Source organism: Anabrus simplex, chromosome 7, assembly GCF_040414725.1.
Source record: "Anabrus simplex isolate iqAnaSimp1 chromosome 7, ASM4041472v1, whole genome shotgun sequence".
Taxonomy (NCBI): Eukaryota; Metazoa; Arthropoda; class Insecta; order Orthoptera; family Tettigoniidae; genus Anabrus; species Anabrus simplex.
In genome coordinates, this window is record NC_090271.1 from 49,784,411 (window position 1) to 49,807,168 (window position 22,758).

At 38.6% G+C, this 22,758-nt stretch overlaps 1 protein-coding gene across 1 annotated transcript in view; it reads right to left on the reverse strand.

The window, feature by feature from the left end:
• The window catches only part of LOC137501507 (zinc finger protein 813-like), a 126,372-nt gene that overhangs the window by 56,441 nt on the left and 47,173 nt on the right, over positions 1-22,758 (reverse strand). Inside the window, exons 2-3 of the mRNA XM_068228565.1 lie at positions 20,151-20,258; positions 4,028-4,249 (exon numbers count right to left, since the gene is read on the reverse strand). Of these exons, the coding sequence (XP_068084666.1) occupies positions 4,028-4,249; positions 20,151-20,258 (330 nt within the window). The remainder of the gene's footprint in view (positions 1-4,027; positions 4,250-20,150; positions 20,259-22,758) is intronic.

Consider the following 22,758-nt stretch of genomic DNA (forward strand, 5'->3'; position numbering starts at 1 on the left):
ACACGTAGTATGTACTTCAGCTGTTTTTATTTAGTACTTGACCACCAGGGGGCAGGAAGAAGAGTTTAAAAAATACAGTTCATTAACAAGATGGCGGGAAGCAGTAATCCCTAAGGTAAGTATTTATTTATTGCATTCATATTAATCTAGAAGCTTTACTGAATATCAGAATATAATCGGTGAAGTGTGTAAATTGTGTAGCAAACGTAAATTGTGAACTTACAACATCGTACGTAATACCATGAGGTTTAGAATGTTGATACGCACATATGTGCAGGCTAGGTTTCCTTACAGGCAATGCATGCAGGAGTGCTGGGTGCTGTCACAAAAACGACTGTGAAAGCAAAACTCGTACTCTACATGAGAAATGTAATGTATAAGATTTTAATTGTTTAAAATTGTTCCACACTGTAAAATAGAACATTTGATCATGTACATGTGCATATTCACATGTACTGAGTTGAATTTTTTATTTTTTGCAAGTAGTGAATGAAGTCCTGACACGCACAATTCTGTGGCTTGGTTCTAAAAGGGCCAATGTCATTTTTTAACGAAACTGAGATATTAACTGATACAAGCGCGTTTAATCCTAACTCGCAACATGTTAAAAGGGCCAATGTCTCTGTTAAGTACTAAACGAACAGTTAACGTTTAATTCAATAAGCCCTTGCCAATAATGTTAGATTACCAATAAAGATCAGAGACCTGGCAATTTTTAATGAGTACGATAGAAAAAATCAGCGAGTAATAAGGTGACTTAAACAAAGAAAGTATTAAGGTTGTTTTTTTTTGCTAGTTGCTTTACGTCGCACCGACACAGATAGGTCTTATGGCGACGATGGGATAGGAAAGGCCTAGGAGTTGGAAGGAAGCGGCCGTGGCCTTAATTAAGGTACAGCCCCAGCATTTGCCTGGTGTGAAAATGGGAAACCACGGAAAACCATCTTCAGGGATGCCGACAGTGGCGCTCAAACCCACGGTCTCCCGGATGCAAGCTCACAGCAGCGCGCCTCTACGCGCACGGCCAACTCGCCCGGTATATTAACTTATTTGATAATTGGAAAACTATAAGCAAAACTTCAAATGCTCATAGCTCGAAAACAGGTTTTTTGACATTGGCCCTTTTAGAACCAAGCCACAGAATTGTGCAGGTGCTTTTTTTCAGATGTTAATTTTTATTTTGTAGAATAAACTAAAAATATATGTATTTAAGAGCATTTTAGTCCGTTTTTGAAGTACAAACAAAAATTCACACCGCCAGTTTTCTTTCAGGTCTGAAAGGGATAATAATTTTTTTGCAATACTTGAAAATATCAAATTCATACGGCATTATAATGTTATTAATGGGTGATTTTAACATACCTTTGATCACTGATAGTAACTTTAATTTACTTAACTGTGGACCAAATACCTTGCTCTGGCTAATTTTATTGGTTTATTCAATATGAGCTTGTTTAATAAAATAAAAAAATGCCAATGGTAAAACACGTGATTTAGTTCTGTCCAACTATGTAGGAAATATTAATGTATTCAGAAGATATTACCCCCTTGTACCTGAAAATTCGAATCATCCTGCTTTATATTTTGAACTGGTTGTTAACACTGGGTGAGTCAAAATATTACCTGTCAGTATCTACAAAAATATGACTGGAATAAGTTACTAATGAGTGAAGACCCTACTAATACAGTACCGAGCTTGATAGCTGCAGTCGCTTAAGTGCGGCCAGTATCCAGCATTCGGGAGATAGTGGGTTCAAACCCCACTGTCGGCAGCTCTGAAAATGGTTTTCTGTGGTTTCCCATTTTCACACCAGGCAAATGCTGGGGCTGTACCTTAATTAAGGCCACGGATGCTTCCTTTCCACTCCTAGCCCTTTCCTGTCCATCCGCGCCGTAGGACCTATCTGTGTCGGTGAGACGTAAAACAACTTGCAAAAAAAAATTTTTTAAAATACAGTAAGCTATTTTTATGAAGTCCTTAGCAACCTTTTCACAAAATACGAGGTACAGTATGTTGCTAAAAAACAGTGAATAATAAAAGATTGTATTTTTGTTGGTTTACATTACATATAAATGTTGAAATTAAAGGAGACTCACAGGAAGCACATGAAGCATTTTGAATACAGTGCTCACATGTACAACAATTAAGAAAACAGTCTAAGGCACTTATTGAAGGGGCATATAAATTGTATATATTACAGGCACAGAATAATATAAAGAAGGATCCAAAAATGTTTTGGGGTTTCATAAAAAGTAAACTAAATAATAGTTTGTTCAAACAGTGTATGATATATGGAGGAAACCATTTGGTAACTGCACAAGGAATAGCCAACATGTTTGCATGTTATTTTCAAACTGTTTATGCTCACCAGCCTTTTTTTATATATAGCCTCTGAGTCAGTATCAATGATTACTGCTCACAGTTTACAGATTGGTCCTATACACGAAGATGAGTACAAAGACGCAGTAACAAAACTTAAGGCAACTAAAACGGTGGAATTTGATTACATATCTCCTTAAATTATTAAAAGATGTGCAAAGGCGCAAATGGTTCCACTATGTGCCATATATAATTTAATTTTAAAGACGCAAGTATTTCCCAAAATTTGGAAAATAAGTAAAATAACTCCAATCCTTAAATCTGGTAATAGTTTGAAAATTGAGAACTACAGAGCTATCTCAATAATATGTGATCTAGTGATGCTCATTGAACAAATAGGCCTACTCTGTCTGTCTGTCTGTCTGTCTGTCTGTCTGTCTGTCTGTCTGTCTGTCTGTCTGTCTGTCTGTCTGTCTGTCTGTTAGGTCATCAGCCCAGAGGCTGGTTGGATCCTCAAATAGCACCACCAAAGATTATGCGGTTATAAGGAAACCCCAAAAACCAATGGGAGCACCAAAATGAGGCGTACTAGGCAAGATGAGGAGTGAGGTAGTTTGCCATTGCTTTCCTCACTGGGTCAGAAAGTACTATTGCAGCACGACTGACCCTACGAGCAACACCTTTCATAACACTCAGATGCACTAGTCGTGCTCCGAATGTCATTACTCAGCACTACCCATACCCCAGCAACTTCCATATTGTCACAGCCATGGATGTTGACTGGGACTTCGGTGGAAGCTACACTTTACTCTGGCCTGTGCCAAGAGATGGATGCAAAAGTACTGCATCCATCAAGAAATGACAGCAGGCAGAGGCCTACTCTATGATAGAATATTTAATCATATCAAATCATATGTATCAGAATTTCAGCACGGGTTTTATCTCAAGGGTTCTACCATGACTAATCTTATGAACTTTATTCAGGATGTTTCTGATTCCGTGAATAAAGGGCTTTCTATAGATGCAGTTTATATCGACTTTGCAAAAGCATCATCGGTTATCCCAAGAATGGTTTTCCGTGGTTTTCCATTCTCCTGCACTAAGGTGAATGCCGGAACAGTTCCTAGTATATGCCATGGCTGCCAAGCCCCTCACTTTCTCCGTGAATCTCCTTTACCATAACAAATCTCCCGGCCTGAGAGACGGCACTGCCGTCTAAGAGGCCCGCCTCTCCCTTCAGCGAAGGAATGAAAACATTTTAGTAGTAGTAGTTCCTTGTAATCATTACGCCACTTAATCAGAGCATACCAAGGGGCAGTGTGGCCTTCATGACTGAGAAGAAATAATGAGAATAAAAGCTATTTCCAGGCATGCTGATCTATTCAAAACTTAAAAGATATTAGAAGGGCCACTCATTTCTGGTGGTGAAAACAAATATCCTTCAATCACACAAGTAATGGAAAGGAGTAAAGAAATAATACATCAAGTCATATAAAGAACCATATAATAGGATAAATACAATGACAGATCAGCACTTGAAGAGGAAGCAACAAAAAGAGGAGACATGATAAACATGAAAACACAAAAGAAAATAACCTTCCCACCACCACAAAAGGAGTATATTGCAAATGTGGCAATGAATCTCTTGTTCATCTCTCTTTATGTGGCATATGAAGAGGAATAATCAATAAAACATAGTCCGCTTACCGTATGTGCCTCTTTACTCCAGTTTCTGACTTGAACTTCAATCCACACGGTGCACATGAAAAGAGACGCATTTCACCATGGAAACTAGCAATGTGGTACTTGAGATATATCTCCCTCGTAAAGAGTTTTTGGCACTCATTGCATTTGTAAGTACCTGCATGTTTGGCTTCATGGTGTTTCAGCAGCTCCTTACATTTTGTAGTATATGAGCATTTGGCACAACTAGAACAAAAATATAAATTCTGTTCATGGTTCTTCCGAAATAATCTGAACAAAATTATTGTACAGAGTTTATCATATCATAAGTTATGATCTTCATTTCCGTGTTGACGTTTAACCAATAATTATGAGTTTATCATATGAAATAAACAAGTCCAATTTTGGAAATATGTATATAAGGCCCTTTCTACACAAGCCGTTTAAGCACCGCTGTCAGGCAGCTGGTAAACCGCACCTTCAAACGTCACCTATCTAATGTACAAATATGGAAACTTTAGTTTTCGTCTACATGAGCATTTTCACTGAGGGCTTTGCTGGAGTTTAAACAGCCATAGGTGGTCGGAAGCTTTGCAACTGCTGGTGGTAGGAACGTGAGCCAATCTACATGAGGAAGTAACAGGCTGGAATAATGTTCTTCCTCATGACTGTATCACGTTTTGCAATATTATCATCACCACCCACAAAACTGACATTCTACAGAACTGAAAAAACTTGTCTCGATACATTCTACGTTTACCAAACGTGGCATGAAATTGTCCACTTGAAACGACATTAGATAACATAGGGTGAGTCCATTAACATCTCTTTTCATGAAATGTTTCTTTACGAATTTCTTCAACCAAAATAAATCCTATAATACGCCCGATCTGCACAGAGGCCATTTTGAAAGTGACCTGTTCAATAACACCATTTTAACTGTTAGCGCAGAATAACCAAGCATTTTGATCGCCGTTTAACAGCTGCAATTTGAAGGTCACGTGTAGTTTGTAAATTTTACGTGTGGTAGCAGGCAGCCACGCAGTGGCGTTTGAACAGCTTGCGAAGAATGGGTCTAATAATGATAAACTGTTCCCTATTATTGACATCATGAAGTGGACAGCTATAATAATGATAAACAGTTCCCTATTATTGACATCATGAAGTGGATAGCTATATTTCATCAAGCAGGTTCAAGAAAAGTCTTCAACGAGAAGATTCCCATATAACCCCACCAAATTTCTGAACAGTAAAAAAGAAAAAGAAAATAGTTGTCATATTGGACCTTCCTAGATGAAATACTGCTACTCCACTGTCAGTAAGGAAGTGCTTTAGCTATGAAAAGTGCACTGCTTACACGTGGTGAAGGCAATGCTACACCATCCATGCCTGTAAGCCACATTCCAAAGAATAGTACAACCCTCAACACTCCAGTTTCTCGCAGTACTGGGAAATTATACACTCACTGGCACGAAAAACATAACATGTAATAACTGTTGAGGAAATTATGAGCAATTTCCCTTTTTTAAACAAAGTTTAGCACTTTATCCTATATTTTTAGCCAGGGGAGGTTGCTGGGTTTGTTTTGTGGGCAAACAATGAAGTGTGGATTGTTTACTGAACTAGCCTTCATTTTTTTTCCCTCACACAACCTGGAAAACATATCACTGGAAGTGAGGCAATAATGTTTTCCCGCTCTTCAAGTGTTGTATTGTACCCCCTTTCAATCACGTGCATTTGTAAGGTTTTCTGTCATTATTATAATCAGTTTTCTGGAGTAAACATACCATTAAATCCTGAAGATGCTGCTAAAGCTGTTGCTTGGTTAATAGAAAATCCATTTTATAATACCTCTAAATTGTTAGAAATGCATAATGTTAGTATTAAGTTTTAATAAAAGGTATATTGTTCATTTAGCCTCAGTAATATTAAGTACTAAATTATTATCAGTTGACGAAGCCTATTTAATTGTATATGGTCAACGGCAAATAAAGATTCTTGATTCTTTGGTGGAAGATGGTCGAGCACGCATCACACTGCAAAAGTGTTGAGATCTATACCTTCAACGATTTCCAGAACCGTAAAAAGGTACAGAGAAACTGGAGGCTGTACAAGGAAACCAGGGTCAGGCCCAAGAACAAGAGATGATCACTTTTTACGGCTTCAAGTTCTCCGTAACTGACACACCACCGTTGAAGCATGAAATTGACTCCACCAAGTTCGAGAGGTCACTGTTAGTGAGGCAACTGTCTGAAGAAGACTGGAAGAAGCCAATGCTCAACCCAGAAGACCCTCTAAAGGTCCAAAATGCACCAAACAGCATCGTGCAGCTCTTCTGCATTTTGCAAGGGAACATCGTGGCTTGACATTATAACAATGGGAGTAACCGATGTTCACTGATGAGTCACGATTTGGCCTGCGATCACCTAGAGAAAGGGTCTGAGGAAGGCCTGAGGAAAGGTCCCTTGCACATTCTTACCTAGGATGCCTTTTCAGGGTGGTTCTTGTATGGTGTGGGCAGGAATCAATGACTGCATGGGCAGATTTGGTCTTCATGGAGCACGGGAGCCTTACAGTGCATTGGTATTTGGAGGGAATACTTCTGGAGTATGTTGTGCCTTTCCTTCTATTTATTGCTGATGGTTTCACACTAATGCAGGACAATGCACACCCAAACATTGTGAGATGTGTGCAGAAGTTCTTGGATGAAACAAAAATTCATGTTATTATGGTTAGGCCTGCTCAAAGCCCCAATTTGAATCCTATGGCACTAACTGGGGAGAAGGGTCTGTTGGCATTATCCGGACACCCTGGAAGAATGAAAACTGATTCCTCAAGAAGACATTGCAGTGTTAATCATGAGCATGCCTGAAAAGGTTAGATGCTGTAACTGGTGCAAGAGGAGGTAATACACGCATCTGAGGATGAGAAAAGTCTGAGAAGTGTAAATCCATCTGTGTTACTTTTATATCTCTGGCTTAACCCTCTTGGAACCAGGCAGTAGAGCGAGCAACTGCCCTTTAAATTACCAAAGCCGATCAGGTTGGCCTTTAAAAATCCAATCGGAAGTTGCCAGTGCCGATTACACTGACTGGCTTAAAATTCTATGATTTACATCATTTTGTGGCAACCTATAGTGATGTGCATACTTTTGTGACAACCTATAGTAAAGGGGGCTACAATTTATTGTGTGCCTGACCTTGCTTTGGCAGTTCTTCTTTTTTTTTTTTTTTGCTACTTGTTTTACGTCGCACCGACACAGATAGGTCTTACGGCGATGATGGGATGGACAGGAAAGGGCTAGGAGTGGGAAGGAAGCAGCCATGGCCTTAATTAAGGTACAGCCCCAGCATTTGCCTGGAGTGAAAATGGGAAACCACGGAAAACCATTTTCAGGGCTGCCGACAGTGGGGTTCGAACCTACTATCTCCCTAATACTGGATACTGGCCGCACTTAAGCGACTGCAGCTATCGAGCTCGGTTTTGGCAGTTCTAAGAGGGTGTTCTAGCTTTCAGAAGAATCGTTTCCTGTGTTTAGAAATACCGTTAAAGTAGCCACACACGTTACTGTATAACTGTGCGATTTAACTGCAATGATGAACTGCGCAGTAAAAATGAAGGCCCTATAGCATCCACATGGTACATATAACTGCATCGATCAACAGTTCTCATCAGACATTTACCAAAGCAACATGTCATCGACAGATGATGATGACGTACTAGCGGTGTTGGGCCTGTGTGTCTGAGTGTGCATAATGAAAAAGCAAAAGAAGACATGCAGCGTGTGGTCTAAAGATTGGCACAATTATTTAAGACTGGATGAAGAGACTTATCTACACCTTCTATAACTGGTTACACCGTTTATAAAGAAAAAGAACACTCTGATGATGCAAGCTATAACTCCTCATGAGAGATTGTCCACTACCTTGAGATATTTAGCCATGGGTCGGTCATATGAAGATTTGAAATACCCTTCAAGAATACCGCCACAGGCTCTCAGTTATATTATTCCTGAAACTTGTAATGCACTTTGTCAAACTTTACGATGCGAATATTTGAAGGTAAGACATTTTAGAAATTTAAAAATATATTATTTATTTTTATTTATGTATTATGCCTTTGTAGGTGGCGAAGTTAGGGCTCTTGGGCCTCTCTTACACTTAACCACTGCACTGATACATCATTGGGAGCAGAGTTTGAGTACATAATATTATATAGTAAATAATAACCTACACAAAAATACATTACACTTTTCTAACTCACATTCATTCGATCTTCCAGTCATACAAGTTAGTCAGCTGCATTTAGCAGGTAGTCTCGGCAAGCAGTCTTAAATTTAGGTAATGAGGTGGAATTTCTGACACTGACTGGCAGGGAATTCCAAAGTTTAGAACCTGGCACATAGAGGATCAGTAAAGAGGAATAGAAAGGGAGGAACCAGAGCGGGTATTACTGCTGTGAAAGGAGGACAAATACTTAAGCTGAAGAAATGTATAGTGGTCTGTCTTCAGAGAGTAGTCTGAATATCTGTATCAGTATGTAATACGTTCGTCGTTTGTCAGGTTTCAGCCATGAAATAGTGTGATAGTATGGGGTGACATGCGTATCATAACTCAGACTGTATATAAACCTAAGGCAACAATTAAGCGCTCGCTGAAGTTTCGAAGTCTGCTCTTTTGTTGCGTCTACCAGAATGACGTCACAGTAGTTGAGGACGGGAAGCACTAGCGTTTGTACGAGTTTGACTCTCACATTACAAGGTAAAATATCGCTGTTTCTTTTAACTGAATGGAGTATCTAAAATTTATTTTTTTCCACACAGTCTTAATATATTCAGACCAATTTAAAGTTTCGTTCATTGTCACTCCAAGATTTCTCACAGTTTGGCTGAATGGAATAACTATACCATTCAGTATAACTGGAGGAATAGTTTCGTACTGTAGTGTGGCCAACAATTTTTGAGAGCCAATAATGACTGCTTGTGCCTTGGAGGAGTTAAGAAGGAGGGAATTTTTCAAGGAGTAATTATTAAGTCGCTGAAGGTCAGCATTAATGCCTGTTATGGCATGAGGCAAATCAGAGGTCTTACAGTGACAGTAAATTTGTAAGACGTCCGCGTAAAGACGGTAGCTACAATTCTTTAAATTAGATGAAATGTCATTTATGTACAAAATAAAGAGCAATGGGCCTAAAACACTACCCTGCGGCGTGCCTTCCTTCCGGGTCAGCCAGTGAGAGGTTTGATCAAGTGTTATAATTTATTGCGTGCGATTTTTGAGGTACGATGAAAAGAAATTAATAGTTTGTTGATCGAAGTAGTAAGATTGCATCTTGTTTACTAGAGTATGGATGTTTATAGTGTCAAATGCGCTACTGAAATTGAGGAGAGTAAGTACTGTCACTAGTCTTTGGTCCATTGCGTGTCGTATGTCATCAGTCACTTTGAGCAGGCAGTTGCTGTGCTGTGTCCCTTCTTGAAGCCAGATTGCAGTTGGTCTAGGAGAGAATGGTTGTTTAAGTATTCCAACACCTGCTCATGAACCAGACGCTTGCGTGCTTTAGAAATCGCAGGTAAGATAGAAATTAGTCTGTAGTCGGATGGTAGAGAGCGGTCAGGTTTCTTAGGCACAGGGATAACATTGGCTAGTTTCCATAGTGAAGGAAAGGTTCCGTTTTTAAGGCAGTAGTTAAAAATGTGGGTAATAATTGGTAAAACAGCACCAATAATGTTGTGTAAGAAAGTTATAGGGATATCATCCACTCCTCTGGCCTTTGATTTGATAGAATACAAATACCTTTTTAACTTTATTAGCAGTAACAGGGTGAAATGTAAAATGTTGTTGGTCAGGTAAAGGGTTCATAACGGAGTTGGGTACTGAGTTTGGGGATTTTCATACATTAGGTGGTGTTCTTTCTTCAGTAAAAAACTCATTTAACTTATCGAGTGATATGTCTGGCACATGAGGTTGTTGCTGAGGTTTCCCTATGCCTAGGGAACGCAGCGTGTTCCAAGCACTGCTAGAATTCATGTTTTCTTTATAATTTTATTCGTTTTACGTCCCACTAACTACTCTTTTACACTTTTTGGAGACGCCGAGGTGCCAGAATTTTAGTCCCGCAGGAGGTCTTTTACGTGCCAGTAAATCTACCGACACGAGGCTGACGTATTTGAGCACCTTCAAATACCACCGGACTGAGCCAGGATCGAACCTGCCAAGTTGGGGTCAGAAGGCCAGCGCCTTAACCGTCTGACAGTTCAACAATAATAAAGGTGTTTTAATTTGTTCCACCTATTCAATACTTATATTTTCACTTATAGTGGTTACATAATTAGATTCTTAGTTACATGGGACATGTTTCGCCCTCAATTAAGGGCATCTTCAGCCTAAACACAATCATCAAAAATACAACTAAATTAAAAGTGGAAGTTAAAAGTTTAGTCAGTTATTAAAATTCGGAACATAAAAATGTGAAAAGTGATAAAATATAAAGATGTTAATGGAAAACTGTCTTATGATTAAATTATAATCTTGTCGGAGACTTGGTTGCTGCCCGTCTGTTGGCTCTGAGTCTGGTGTTGTAATGTTGTAAAATGAGGTTTATAACATGTAATTAACTGTCTGAGCCACTCAGCCTGGCAGAATTCATGTTTGCAGTCATGTTTTGCAAGTAAGTAAATTTACGGTTTCTAACGAACTGTTTAATTCTATTTCTAAGGACCCGATAATTTTCAAAGTCACTTTGGTCACGAGTTCGTTTAAAGCGTCGGTTAAGTGCATTGCGATGAGCCATCATGTTTTTAATTTCATTATTTAGCCAGGGACAAGATGGGCGAGTAACTTTTATCTGTCGCTTAGGGGCGTGTTTATCGTACAGAGTGATTACAAGGGAGTAAAACTTGTCTACTTTCGCGTCTATATCGTCCAGGGTAGATTGTAAGCGTCATGTCTTAACTCGTCCATATCAACGCCTTTTGCGTTTCTGTAAAATAACATACTTAGGTTTATATTTTGGCATTCGGAGGGAGTAGGATAGGTAGATAAGGTCATGAGTGGAGATGCCTGGGACTGGAATCTGGCCGTGAGTTTTAACTTTGTTTGGGTTATTTGTCACAATGTGGTCAATGAGCGTGTGTGTTTCGTAGTTTTCTGTGTAAGTGTGATTAGTAGGCTCTAAATGGAGGATGGTCATATATCACAGGAAGAAAACATGTCAATAAATTGTTTAGTTTTGTGCGTTTTAGTAAGTAGGTTAATGTTGAAGTCACCTATGGCAATAATATGCTCGTAACTAGGCAGTAGGTCAAGTAAGAGAAATTCGAATTCAGTCATATTTGTTATTTTGGGCGGCTTGTATACAATAACTATAAGGAGTTTCTGTCGGTTAATAATGACTTCAACAAACATGAATTCTGGCCCTAGCTATGCATTGTTAGATACACATATCACCCGGCTTTTTAAGTCGTTTCTGCAGTACAAGGCCACCCCACCTCCTCTTCTGCCACCGGACCTATCATGATGTAAGAGGGAATACCGGTCAAGTTGTACCATACCGGAGGGTATGCTCGGTGTCAGCCAGGTTTCGCTAATACCAAAAATATGGATATTATTTTCCCCCATTATGGCTTGAATTGCGTTGAAGTGCGCTACCAAGGAGAGTGCGTTGACATGGCAGCACTGCAAACAGGTGGTAGAGGGAGATAATGGCTGTTTGAGGAGCAAGCGGTGGTGAGAGGTTATGGGGTGAGAGGATGGGGATGTTGCCAAGGTCAGTGTCAGGTACAGGGCTCTGGATCAGCTGAATAACAATGTTAACGAAATAGTATAACAGAAATATCATGCAACTTACCTCGACATCCTGATAAATGCTTACACTGACTAACACTAACACACACACATAATACACTTACAAACACTTATGAATAACAAGCAGATGCACTATCGAGCTGTGCTGTTTCATTTCAATTGCCACTGTTATCTCGCAGATTTTTTATGCTGTCCAGTACCGCGACAGTGGTGACTGACCTTTTTGCCCCATTGGAAAGGTGAATCACGATGCGTCCGTCTTGGGTCCAGACGCGGGATGGCCCGAAGTGATCTCTAGCAAGGTTTAATATGCACTTATGGGTTTTGGTGAGGGACTCGGTAATGAGTACCTTTGTGCCCTTCAGGAGCCGCTTCGCCTTCCACACTCGGTCACGTTCGTGGTAACGGGTAAATTTAACATTATAGGGTGCCTGCCTGTAGATACTTCGTCAGCTGCTGAGTGCTGAGGCCGCCCAATCCTGTGGCACCAGTCAAAGCTCTCCATCGTTAAGTCCACGTTCAACTTCGTTCGGAAGGTTTCCCTCACTTTTTCATAAATATTCTCCCGCGGTTCCTCGGAGACTCCATGGATTAGGAAGCAGTTTCTACGGTTATACGGCTCTCCTTCATCAATGAAAGCTTCTTGATGGTCGAGCTGCCGTGCTAACTTGCACAGTTCTTCTTTCAGCATGGCAAGTTTGGAGGAGATGGCGCCTCGGAAGTCTCGAAAATCATGACTCAGCGAGTCTAGGGACTCTTCCCTGGAATTGGCAGAGCTGGATAACAACTGAAGGCGCGCCTCAAAGTCCTTCATAGTTGCTTCAAAAGCATTAATCCGCTTATTCACTTTCTGGACGGACATATCTGTTATTATTTATGTCCAAACTCGAACCACACTTGTACAAGATCACTCAGTACACACTTACAGGACAAATATGCTACCGGTTATGCGGCTTCTGCGAGATATAGACAGAGCAATCCTACGCGTACGTTACAGTAGAATCCTACGCGTAAGTTACAGTAGACACCATTTTTAACATTTTTAACAATTAACATCTTAAAGAAACAAATACAAATAATACACATGACACCAGTATGAACAGTAGGCCTACTGACTTACATGCAGTTATACGTTGTACAGTCATTAAGTCCTGATGGCCCTGTGGTGCACTACAGCGCATAGATGGCGCAATGGTATGGTACCATGTCAGTTAGTCTCTCGTCGCTGCAAGAGACAGTTGGGTGCATGCACTGGAAGCAGACATACGGTCATTCTTGTGACGGGAATTGAATGCGCCCGTCGGACCTTCACATGTCACAGTTTGAGCAATGGGCAAATATCAAGTTCTGCCATAAATTAGGCATAACCGCTGCTGAAACGTTTGAAATTATGCAGCAGGTTTACGGTGAGGACGCATTGAGTCGCAGTGTTGTGTTTAGGTGGCACCGGCGTTTTGTGCACAGATGGGACAGTTTGCAAGATGATGTGCGTACTGGTCAGCCACAAACAGTTTGATCGGAATGCAAGATCCAAGAAGTTGCAACGTTGCTGCATGCTAACTGTTCCGTATCGGTAGACGATCTCGCAGCAGCAATAGAGGTCAGCCATGGTACTTGCCACAAAATTCTTACGGATGACCTCAACATGTCTCGTGTTACCCAGCACAGTGTGCCACGAATCCTGTTGCAAGACCAACATGATGATCGCATGACGATTTGTGGTGACCTCATCAGTAGCGCTGATGAAGATCTGATGTTTGTCAAACGGATAATAACTGGAAACGAAACATGGGGTTTCCTTGCAGTGGTGCTTCCAGTAGCTATACCAACGTTGGCAACGGCGACTGTTTTGAGGGTGGATGTGGTTCTGTGTAAGTGTACGCCGTGTAATGCGGCATCGTGTGCAACATACAGAGTCATGTGACTGCCTAACCTCCAGGTGTCAAGTCTCAGAACTTAATGACTGTACTACGTATAGACTACATAGCAACATGATGTGAAAATCTTGAATAAAATTACTAATAATAGTAATAAACATAATTTGTATAAAGACAAACGGTTTCATTTACGTGTACATTCATGTTATTGTTAGTCTTCACTCGCCACTAAATATACTCTCACCGGGTGAGTTGGCTGTGCAGTTAGGGGTGCGCAGCTGTGAGCTTGCATCCGGGAGACCGGGAGATGACGGGTTCGAGCCCCACTGTTGGCAGCCCTGAAGATGGTTTTCCATGGTTTCCCATTTTCACACCACGCAAATGCTGGAGCTGTACCTTCATTAAGGCCACGGCCGCTTCCTTCCCATTCCTACGCCTTTCCTGTCCCATAGTTGCCATAAGACCTGTCTGTGTAGGTGTAGGTGCAACGTAAAGCTAATTAAAAAATATATGTACAGTAGAGTCTCGCTCAACCGACCTTCGCTTATCCGACATTCCGTGTTATCCGACACTGGTAGACTTAATTTTGAACTTTTGGTGGAGACTAAAGGGCCTGCCAATATCTGGCCCCATTCTGCATGAAAAGGCGGTGTATTTCCAGAAAGAGTTTAATGAAGTGGACCCTAAATTTACTGCCAGTGCAGGGTGGCTTCATCGGTGGAGAAAACGGTACGGCATTAGGCAGCTTAATATCTGTGGAGAAAAACTGTCAGCTAAATCCGATGAGGTTGTGAAATTTAAAAAGTAATGTCAAGTAATAATACTTGCTGAAGGATTAACCGGTTATCAGAATTTTAACTGTGATGAGACTGAGCTGCCATCAAAAACTCTCGCAGCCCAAGCCGAGACGTCTGCACCTGGCTACAAGCGTAGTAAGGAAAGATTTACTGTTCTTGCCTGTAGTAATGTTACTGGGTACTTAAAAGGAAAATTGCTTATGATTGGTAAAGCAAAGAAGCCTAGGGCATTTAAAAATATTTCTGTTAATGCTCTTCCAGTCCATTACACGAATCAGAAGGCTGCCTGGATGTCTGCTGACATCTTTAAAGACTGTTTTGTTACACAGTTTGTTCCAGATGTAGAAACATTTCTAGCTTCAAACAACCTCTTCTTCAACTAGACAACGCTCCATCACACCCAAATGAACAGCAACTTAGAAGTGGTGACATCAAATTAATGTTCCTCCCTCCTAACATGACGTCATTATGCCAGCCAGTGGACCAAGGTGTGCTGGAAAAACTGAAGAGGAAATATCGGCGGAAACTCCTTTCATCCTTGATTGTTGGCAAGTTTCTTTTCATAAGATATTTGGAATATTTTTGTTCAATACTGCATGCACTGTACAATTGAATTGATAATTCAATAAACAGAGTGCTGTAAAACATGTTATTGTTTTAGTAATACATTATGGCCTTCCTGTTTGTTTTAGTTAATTTTCAAAGTAATTCTGTATTATCCGACATTTTCGCTGATCCGACATACTCCGGGTCCCGTTTAGGTCGGATAATCGAGGCTCTACTGTACTCACATGGGAAGCAGCTGAATTTTCAGATGGCTGAGGTTGAAACTGACACTGTGAGGTTGACGGGAGTGGCTGGAATGGAGTTAGAACTTGTGTCTGTGGTGTGTATTGAGTTTGCATTGGGTGTATGGCTGAGAGTGATGAGATGAGAAAGTAGTGTTCATAAAATTAGAGCTTCTCACAGAGTGTGACATAGTCAAACAGACCATTTCAGCTAAGAATACAGTTTAGTTGATGATTTTCTCAGCGATTATTCTTTACTGTTTAGGTAATTCTCGCAATTTCATACTTGTATGTTTGCCAAAGATATCGAAACGATCTTCAGTTTTAGGGTGTTTAAGATGATCGTGTACAGTTGTTAGTACCTCGTTGGTTAATCTATTTGACCTTTTTGTAGGTCCGATGAGTTTGTGTTGTCCTATTAAGTTCACCTTCAGGTTGGACATAACTGGGTTGTTGTGGCAAGTCCACGTCGGTGTTGCTGGGTTGTTGTGGCAAGTCCACGTCGGTGTTGCTGGGTTGTTGTGGCAAGTCCGCGTCGGTGTTGCTGGGTTGTTGTGGTGACTTTCAGATGATGCTTTTCCTTAGAGGAAGGACATTATGAAACCATTTAGATAAGGTGATTTAGGAAGTATGATGACATTTTTTTATAATTACCGAACATCAAGAGCACTTACATATTTATTAAGTTGTTGATATGGTACATGTTTCGCTCCTTTTTCATGAGCATCATCAGCCAATTATTATTTACTTAAGGTTATATAAGATCATGAATCTATTCTATTGGATTAAGATTATGCTTGTAAACCTGATTGACAAGTCTTATAATATTTTACAAGTCATATAACAATAAAATTATGTCTTTAAGTTAAAACATATTTGTCTAAAATCTATCTAACATTTTATTGACGAAACTCATCTGGTGAACATCCTTTAAAATTATTTTAGAAAACCCTTTGAGATCTGGCTAATTGTATTGATTCAATGTTGCTTGACATGTATGATTGTCGTTGAAACTTCGTTAACTATATCAACAATTTTCTACAGTTGATAATTGCCTATTTATGAACATTTAACTTGTTCTCGATGTTGCTGGAGTAACATTTGTAAAAAATGTATTGGCATTAATTTTATGTTGTCAATAAGAGAATATTGTTCATGAACAAACTTGTTGGTGAATAAACACTTTCCAATGTGATATAGAATTTGAATTGTTCTCATATGTTCCAAATTGGGCTTGTTGGTATAACTGTAATGAAAGATAAAAAATATATGTTTATGGTTTTGATTATAATTCTGTATAAACTTCTTTTCTTTCTGCTGTGTAATTGTCTAGTGTTACTCCTAGCCTCTTGAGAACTACTTGTTGTTCTGTTTGCACTCCTTGTATTATATGAGTGAGTGTGGATGAGTTTACGTTTTGGTGGGGAGTGGGGAAGGGGAAGTGACGGTAGGCGGTGCATTGATGGCTGCAATGAATTGTGGAGGGGACTGCCTAGGAGAAGTAAGGGGAGGAGTTGAGTTTGTTTGCGTCAATAAGCCATTAACTTTTTTTTTTTTTTTTTTTTTTTGCTAGGGGCTTTACGTCGCACCGACACAGATAGGTCTTATGGCGACGGTGGGATAGGAAAGGCCTAGGAGTTGGAAGGAAGCGGCCGTGGCCTTAATTAAGGTACAGCCCCAGCATTTGCCTGGTGTGAAAATGGAAAACCACGGAAAACCATCTTCAGATTAAAATGTTTATAGAATTTATTTATATCAGATTTAAGCATTTGTATTAGTTCCGGTAATTGTACTAACATGGGGTTCTTTATTTCAATTTCGTTATTTAGGTTTTTATTTTTGTTGTATTGTTGACCTAAACAAATGTATATGTTTTCTAATTCCGTCATTTCTTTTCCTTAGAAATCTGGTGATGTTTTTTCAAGAACAAAACATGTCATTCTGTCTTTACCTAAATTATACATTTGTTCAGGTACAGCATAATAATGTTATGAAATGCTTCTTTTAAGACGTATTTTCTAATTTTATTTATCCTAAATCAGTTTCAACAGACTAAAATATGTTACAGTTATAGATTTCAGTAAGTTGAACATACAAAAATACCTCACAGTTATAGATTTACTGAGTCAAAACTGAAAAGAAATGGCTTCCACTATAACAAATCTTCTGAAAGTGCCACAGCCAGCCCTCAGAGACCATGAACCCAGAAATGCCATTTTTTTCTTGGCAAATTCACGAGCCTCTTGTTGTAACAGAGGATCAGAGAGTGGGACTTGCTGTGAACGCATATGTTAGAACCATTCAAACAATAAAGCTTCCACATCTTCATGTTTGGTTGTGCTCATGCATTTCTTATTGCTGGTAAATGAAAAGCTTGCCAGACTTTCCTCTATTTTCCACCTTGAGCTAGTAATCATTGATGAAAGAGAGGACTTTGCGATTTTAAAGTGTTCTTTCCACTGCAAAGCATGTGTAAAATTTCCTGTATTTCCTTCAATGCAACAACATTATGGGCATATTTCTGTTTCAGAGGCATATTGCAAACCAAAGGAAAACAACGTGACACGCAACAAACCAATAGGGTGGCTCACTGTTGCAAGTCAAATGCCGTGTTTTCTCTGCATACCCTTCTTCTCCATCTCCTTTGTTCTTGGGATCACTAATGAGCTGCACAGAACTAATAAACTAAATAATATCTTGTTTAACCAAGGAATAAGATAAGGTATATGAACCGAGAGGACAAAATTTCAGATTGTAGATTTATCAAAACTTCAGTTTAAGTGATAGATTTCTGCCTAAATATGGCTGGGACTGAATAATTAGTTCCAATCAAGAACAGAGTTGATTAGATTTCAAATTAATGACAGTTCACTGTAATCCAGAAATTTTATAGAAATTCCCAGGTAATCGGTCTAGCTAATCATTAATGTTCATCATAAGGCTCTCATGGGAATTATAATCAAGTGGTTTCCCACTGCCCATCTCATACTCTCAAGAACATCTTGAAGAAATAATACAGAAGCTAGAAAGTTCAAATCGAAAGTTTACATCTCAATAAGAATAAAATGAAAGTTATGATCACTGATAGAACCAATCAAGCATACTTTTGCAGCATTTAAGGCAATGAGGTTGTCCCAAATTTCATCTATTTTGATTCTGTAACTAATAACAACAGCTGCTGTGAAGATTAAATAAAGCATCATTTGGCAAGAGCCAAAACATCGCTGATCAAGCTAAACTAAATATGGAAAGATTCAGCACTAACTCATAACTTGAAACTTAAGCCAACGCAGAGCCTAAGTTTTCAGATAGTAAACTATGCCTGTAAGACATGAACATTCAAATTAAGTGACTGGAAGAAAGACTAAACCTTCAAAACATGGGCATATGGAAGGATGCATAAGTACATCTAGGACAGAATATCATACCCCAACACATTGGTTTTACGATGACTATGAAAAAGAAATAGAATTTTCTCAATAATTACTAGAAGAATTCCTGAAATACTTAGGTCATCCCATGCACCGAATCAACAACCTCGAAATTAAATGAGAAGCGGCCAAGAAGACAGAGATGGTTGGATCAACTGGTCTCGGTGACCAGTCTAAGCCGACATTTAGTAGCCAATGACAAAAAAGCCTGGAGAATCACAGCCCATGTAGTGACATCATAATGCCAATATACCCTCACGAGGATGAACGGAAAGAATAGAATAATAATAATAATAATAATAATAATAATAATAATAATAATAATAATAATAATAATAATATTGGCTTTACGTCCCACTAACTACTTTTACGGTTTTTGGAAACGCAGAGGTGACGGAATTTAGTCACGCAGGATTTCTTTAACGTGCCAGTAAATCTACCAACATGAGGCTGACGTATTTGACTACCTTCAAATAGCACCAGACTGAACCAGGATCGAACCTGCCCAGTTGGGGCCAGAATCATCTGATTCACTCAGCCCGGCTGAACAAAAAGAGAGAATCTGTCAAGACTTGGAAACTACTGACTGCTGATACTAGAATTTCATTGTTCAGGGGGATAGATGAACAAATTTACAACTCTATTAAGAGAAAAATCAAGCTGAGGGATGAAAGAAACATTTCAGTGTCTTTCTCAGCCACCAAGTCTCATAACACAAATACAAGTGGCTAATTTGTGGAAATTTGATAAACATTATTTTACCTGGACTGCAAGAAGAATTGATCAAAATTGAGAGAAGTATAGGCCTCTCAGCATTATCGCCTAAATGTTAAATGTTTCATTCTGAAGTGTACCGTAATGAAAATGATATGAGCCAGCCCAAAGGAAAAAGAAAAAAATCTGAACTTTCACAACAGAAAAAAAAGTAACACAGTATAATCTATACTGCAGCTGATAAAAGTATATATAAAACAATTACATTAAGATGATGGCATAATGTTCATATCACAAAGTTTAAAGGGGAGGGAGGCTTTCAATGAATGACAAAATCACATGTGGTAACACCCAGATAGAATTTGTCCTCTTCTTTAAATATTTAGGAATCATGCTCCATCTTTCCCCCCAACATGTATAAGAAAGATCAATAGGCCTACAGTAGAAGCAATTAAGGCAATGTAAGTAATACCAAAACCACAGTACCTACCTATAGGTATAACTCTTAAACACATACTAAAAATTATGACTGGAATTTTGAGATTTATGCTTGTTCTTCAAACACAGGCAGCCTCAAGATGCAGCCAAATTATATAAATCAATCTTCACCACAGAGATGTTTATCTTTCAAAGACAAAAAACAAAAAACAACTATACCTACTATTAAGGCAAAATCTAATAATACACACAGACAGGATACACTAATATTACCAATCTAAAGAATTCAAGAAATACCTTAACAGCATACCAGAATGCATTCTTTTGATGTGGGATGTAAGTCTTGATTTGAAATCAAATTTTCTACCACAGAATACACAAAGAAATATGTCGTCCTTCTTGAATCTGAAAGATAAATCATCCAATGAACCAAACCTAATGCACACATAAGTACAATTAGAGTAAAAGAAAAAATATAAGATTACTATCTTCAGGATACTGATTAATCTTGATAGCACAACCTCAAGTAATAAATTAGATACATGCCTTATAAATGCTTAAGCAATTTAATGCTTATCTTAACAAACACACATACACCACAATAAATTATGATTAACTTCTATTTCATTGCTAATACAGAAATCCAACCAGGAAGAAACATGACATGCAAATGGATTGATTTCCAAGCAATATTCAAGCTTTCTCTCATCAGCTACATAGATTTTGGAATAAAAAGGACTGAAAATATACGGATAATATAGTATGCTATGTGCAAGTATCGTTAATATAGTTCATTAGGAAAATATTATTTAAAACTTTAAACAGTAGGCAAACTGAGTTAAAAAAAACCCAGGACGTATAAACTGGTTCTCTTCTGCATTCTGAGAGAGAGTGATCGATCGATTGTTTGTTTGTTTGTTTGTTTTTGTTTGTTTGTTTGTTTATTTAAGGATTACATAAGTAAGGCTATGAAGCTCCATAATGGTATTGATTTTATGTCCCACTAACTACGTTTATGGTTTTCGGAGGCACCATGAAGCTCCATTTAGTAAAATATTCATCAGCTTACAATAAAGTAATATAAGTAATGCAGTACAACTTTCTGGATTGGAACAAATAGACTGAATATAAGGAAGATACACTCCATGATGTACTATTAATTACTTCAATAAAATTATGTACATCCAGTCATGAAGTGGAAAAGGAAAGAAAGGTATCATACACAACCTGTGATAGTATGAAGTCATGTATAGTGCAGTCTCATATAACAAGTATGTATTTATATATAGACAGGGTGTATCACCTATTTCTGAAATGAAAATGGCTATTGATGTGCTGTTATTACAGAAATTAAGTGTAACCAAGGGCTCATATTTGCAGTGCATACACAGATTTCAATAATTATTAGAAGTATATTTATTTTAGAATGTTACATTTTTCAAATAGAACAATTCCTATTGACATTAACAAAATAAAACTAGAGTAAATTAGAATGTCAATGGTGTCTTTTTTAGGATTCTAGTACAAGTAGTTCCTGAGCTACTGCAGTTTGAACATTGTAAATACTGGCAGTTGTCTGTTCCATGTGTCGGCACTAACTTAAGAAAAAAATGAATAAATAAATTTGTTGGATTCTGAAGAAGAAAGAGAACTGCCTTTCAAAGGTTGTGTTCATAACGAAGACCACCAGCTTCAAGGAATGCTTCCAGTCTGCCGTGTAAAGATTGATGCACACGTTCTAGCATTTCATGAGAAATTTCAACGCAGTAATACGTTGTTTCATATCATCTGAGGTAGTCTGTATGTCCTACTCAGCATCTTTTAGTTTTCCCAAGAGAAAAAAAAAAACTAAAGGGGTCAAATCTGGTGGACAGGCCAAGGTAGAAGTTCCCTTCATCCAATCCAATGATTTGGAAACAACTGGTGAAGACAAGATGTAGTACATCATGCACTATGCGCTGGACAGCCATCGTGCTGATACCGCATGTTCCTCCTAGTCTGCAATGGAATGTCTTACATCTGTGGTAAGTTGGCCTCGTTAGGACACAGATACTTTTGAGAATCTAGTGTTCCTTCTATGGGGAAAGAAAAAAAAAGCTGACGTTCCACCTGACAAAGCCAATGGGGATTGTTTACAGACCAATAGTGCATGTTTGGAGTTTACTTGACCATGATTTGTAAATGTTGCTTCATCACTAAACAAACATGAAAAATCTGGTGTCATATCTTGTCTTAATGCCCATGTGCAAAAGTTAACATGATTCTTTCATATCCCATGCAACTGTTGATTGGAAAGAGACATGATATGGATGGAACTTCTGATGGTGGAGAACGCGTGGTACACTTGCCTGACTCATGTCACTTCCTTGTGCAAAACATTAAATTTGCGTTCCTCTACAGTCACTCGTTTGTTTCTGTTATGTTTCCTACGTGTTACACTACCAGTAAACATAACTGGTTGAAGAGGTTCACAAATAACTGTCGAGATGGGTGACGTCCGTTGGGATATCATTCCACGCAGAGAAATCAAGAATGAATAACATTTTTCATACCTTTTCAGCATTGGTAAATACTATTTTCCATCATGACCTACTTCTAGAATTACCACAAAGTAACTGATAAGGAAGTCACAATCCGGTACTGTAAAGGAAATGAACATAACAACTCTGATCTCATAACAACTGTCAGTATTTACATTTTCAAACTACAATAGCTTGTAAACTACTTGTACTAGAATCTCGATAAAAAAATAAAAAAAAAAAGAAATTGTCTTTCAAATTTACTCTGGTTTTATTTTGTTAATGTCAATAGCCATCATTCCATTTGAAAAATGTAACTTTCTAAAATAACATATTTTAATAATTAGTAAAATCTGTGTTATGGGCTACAATTATGAGCACTTTTT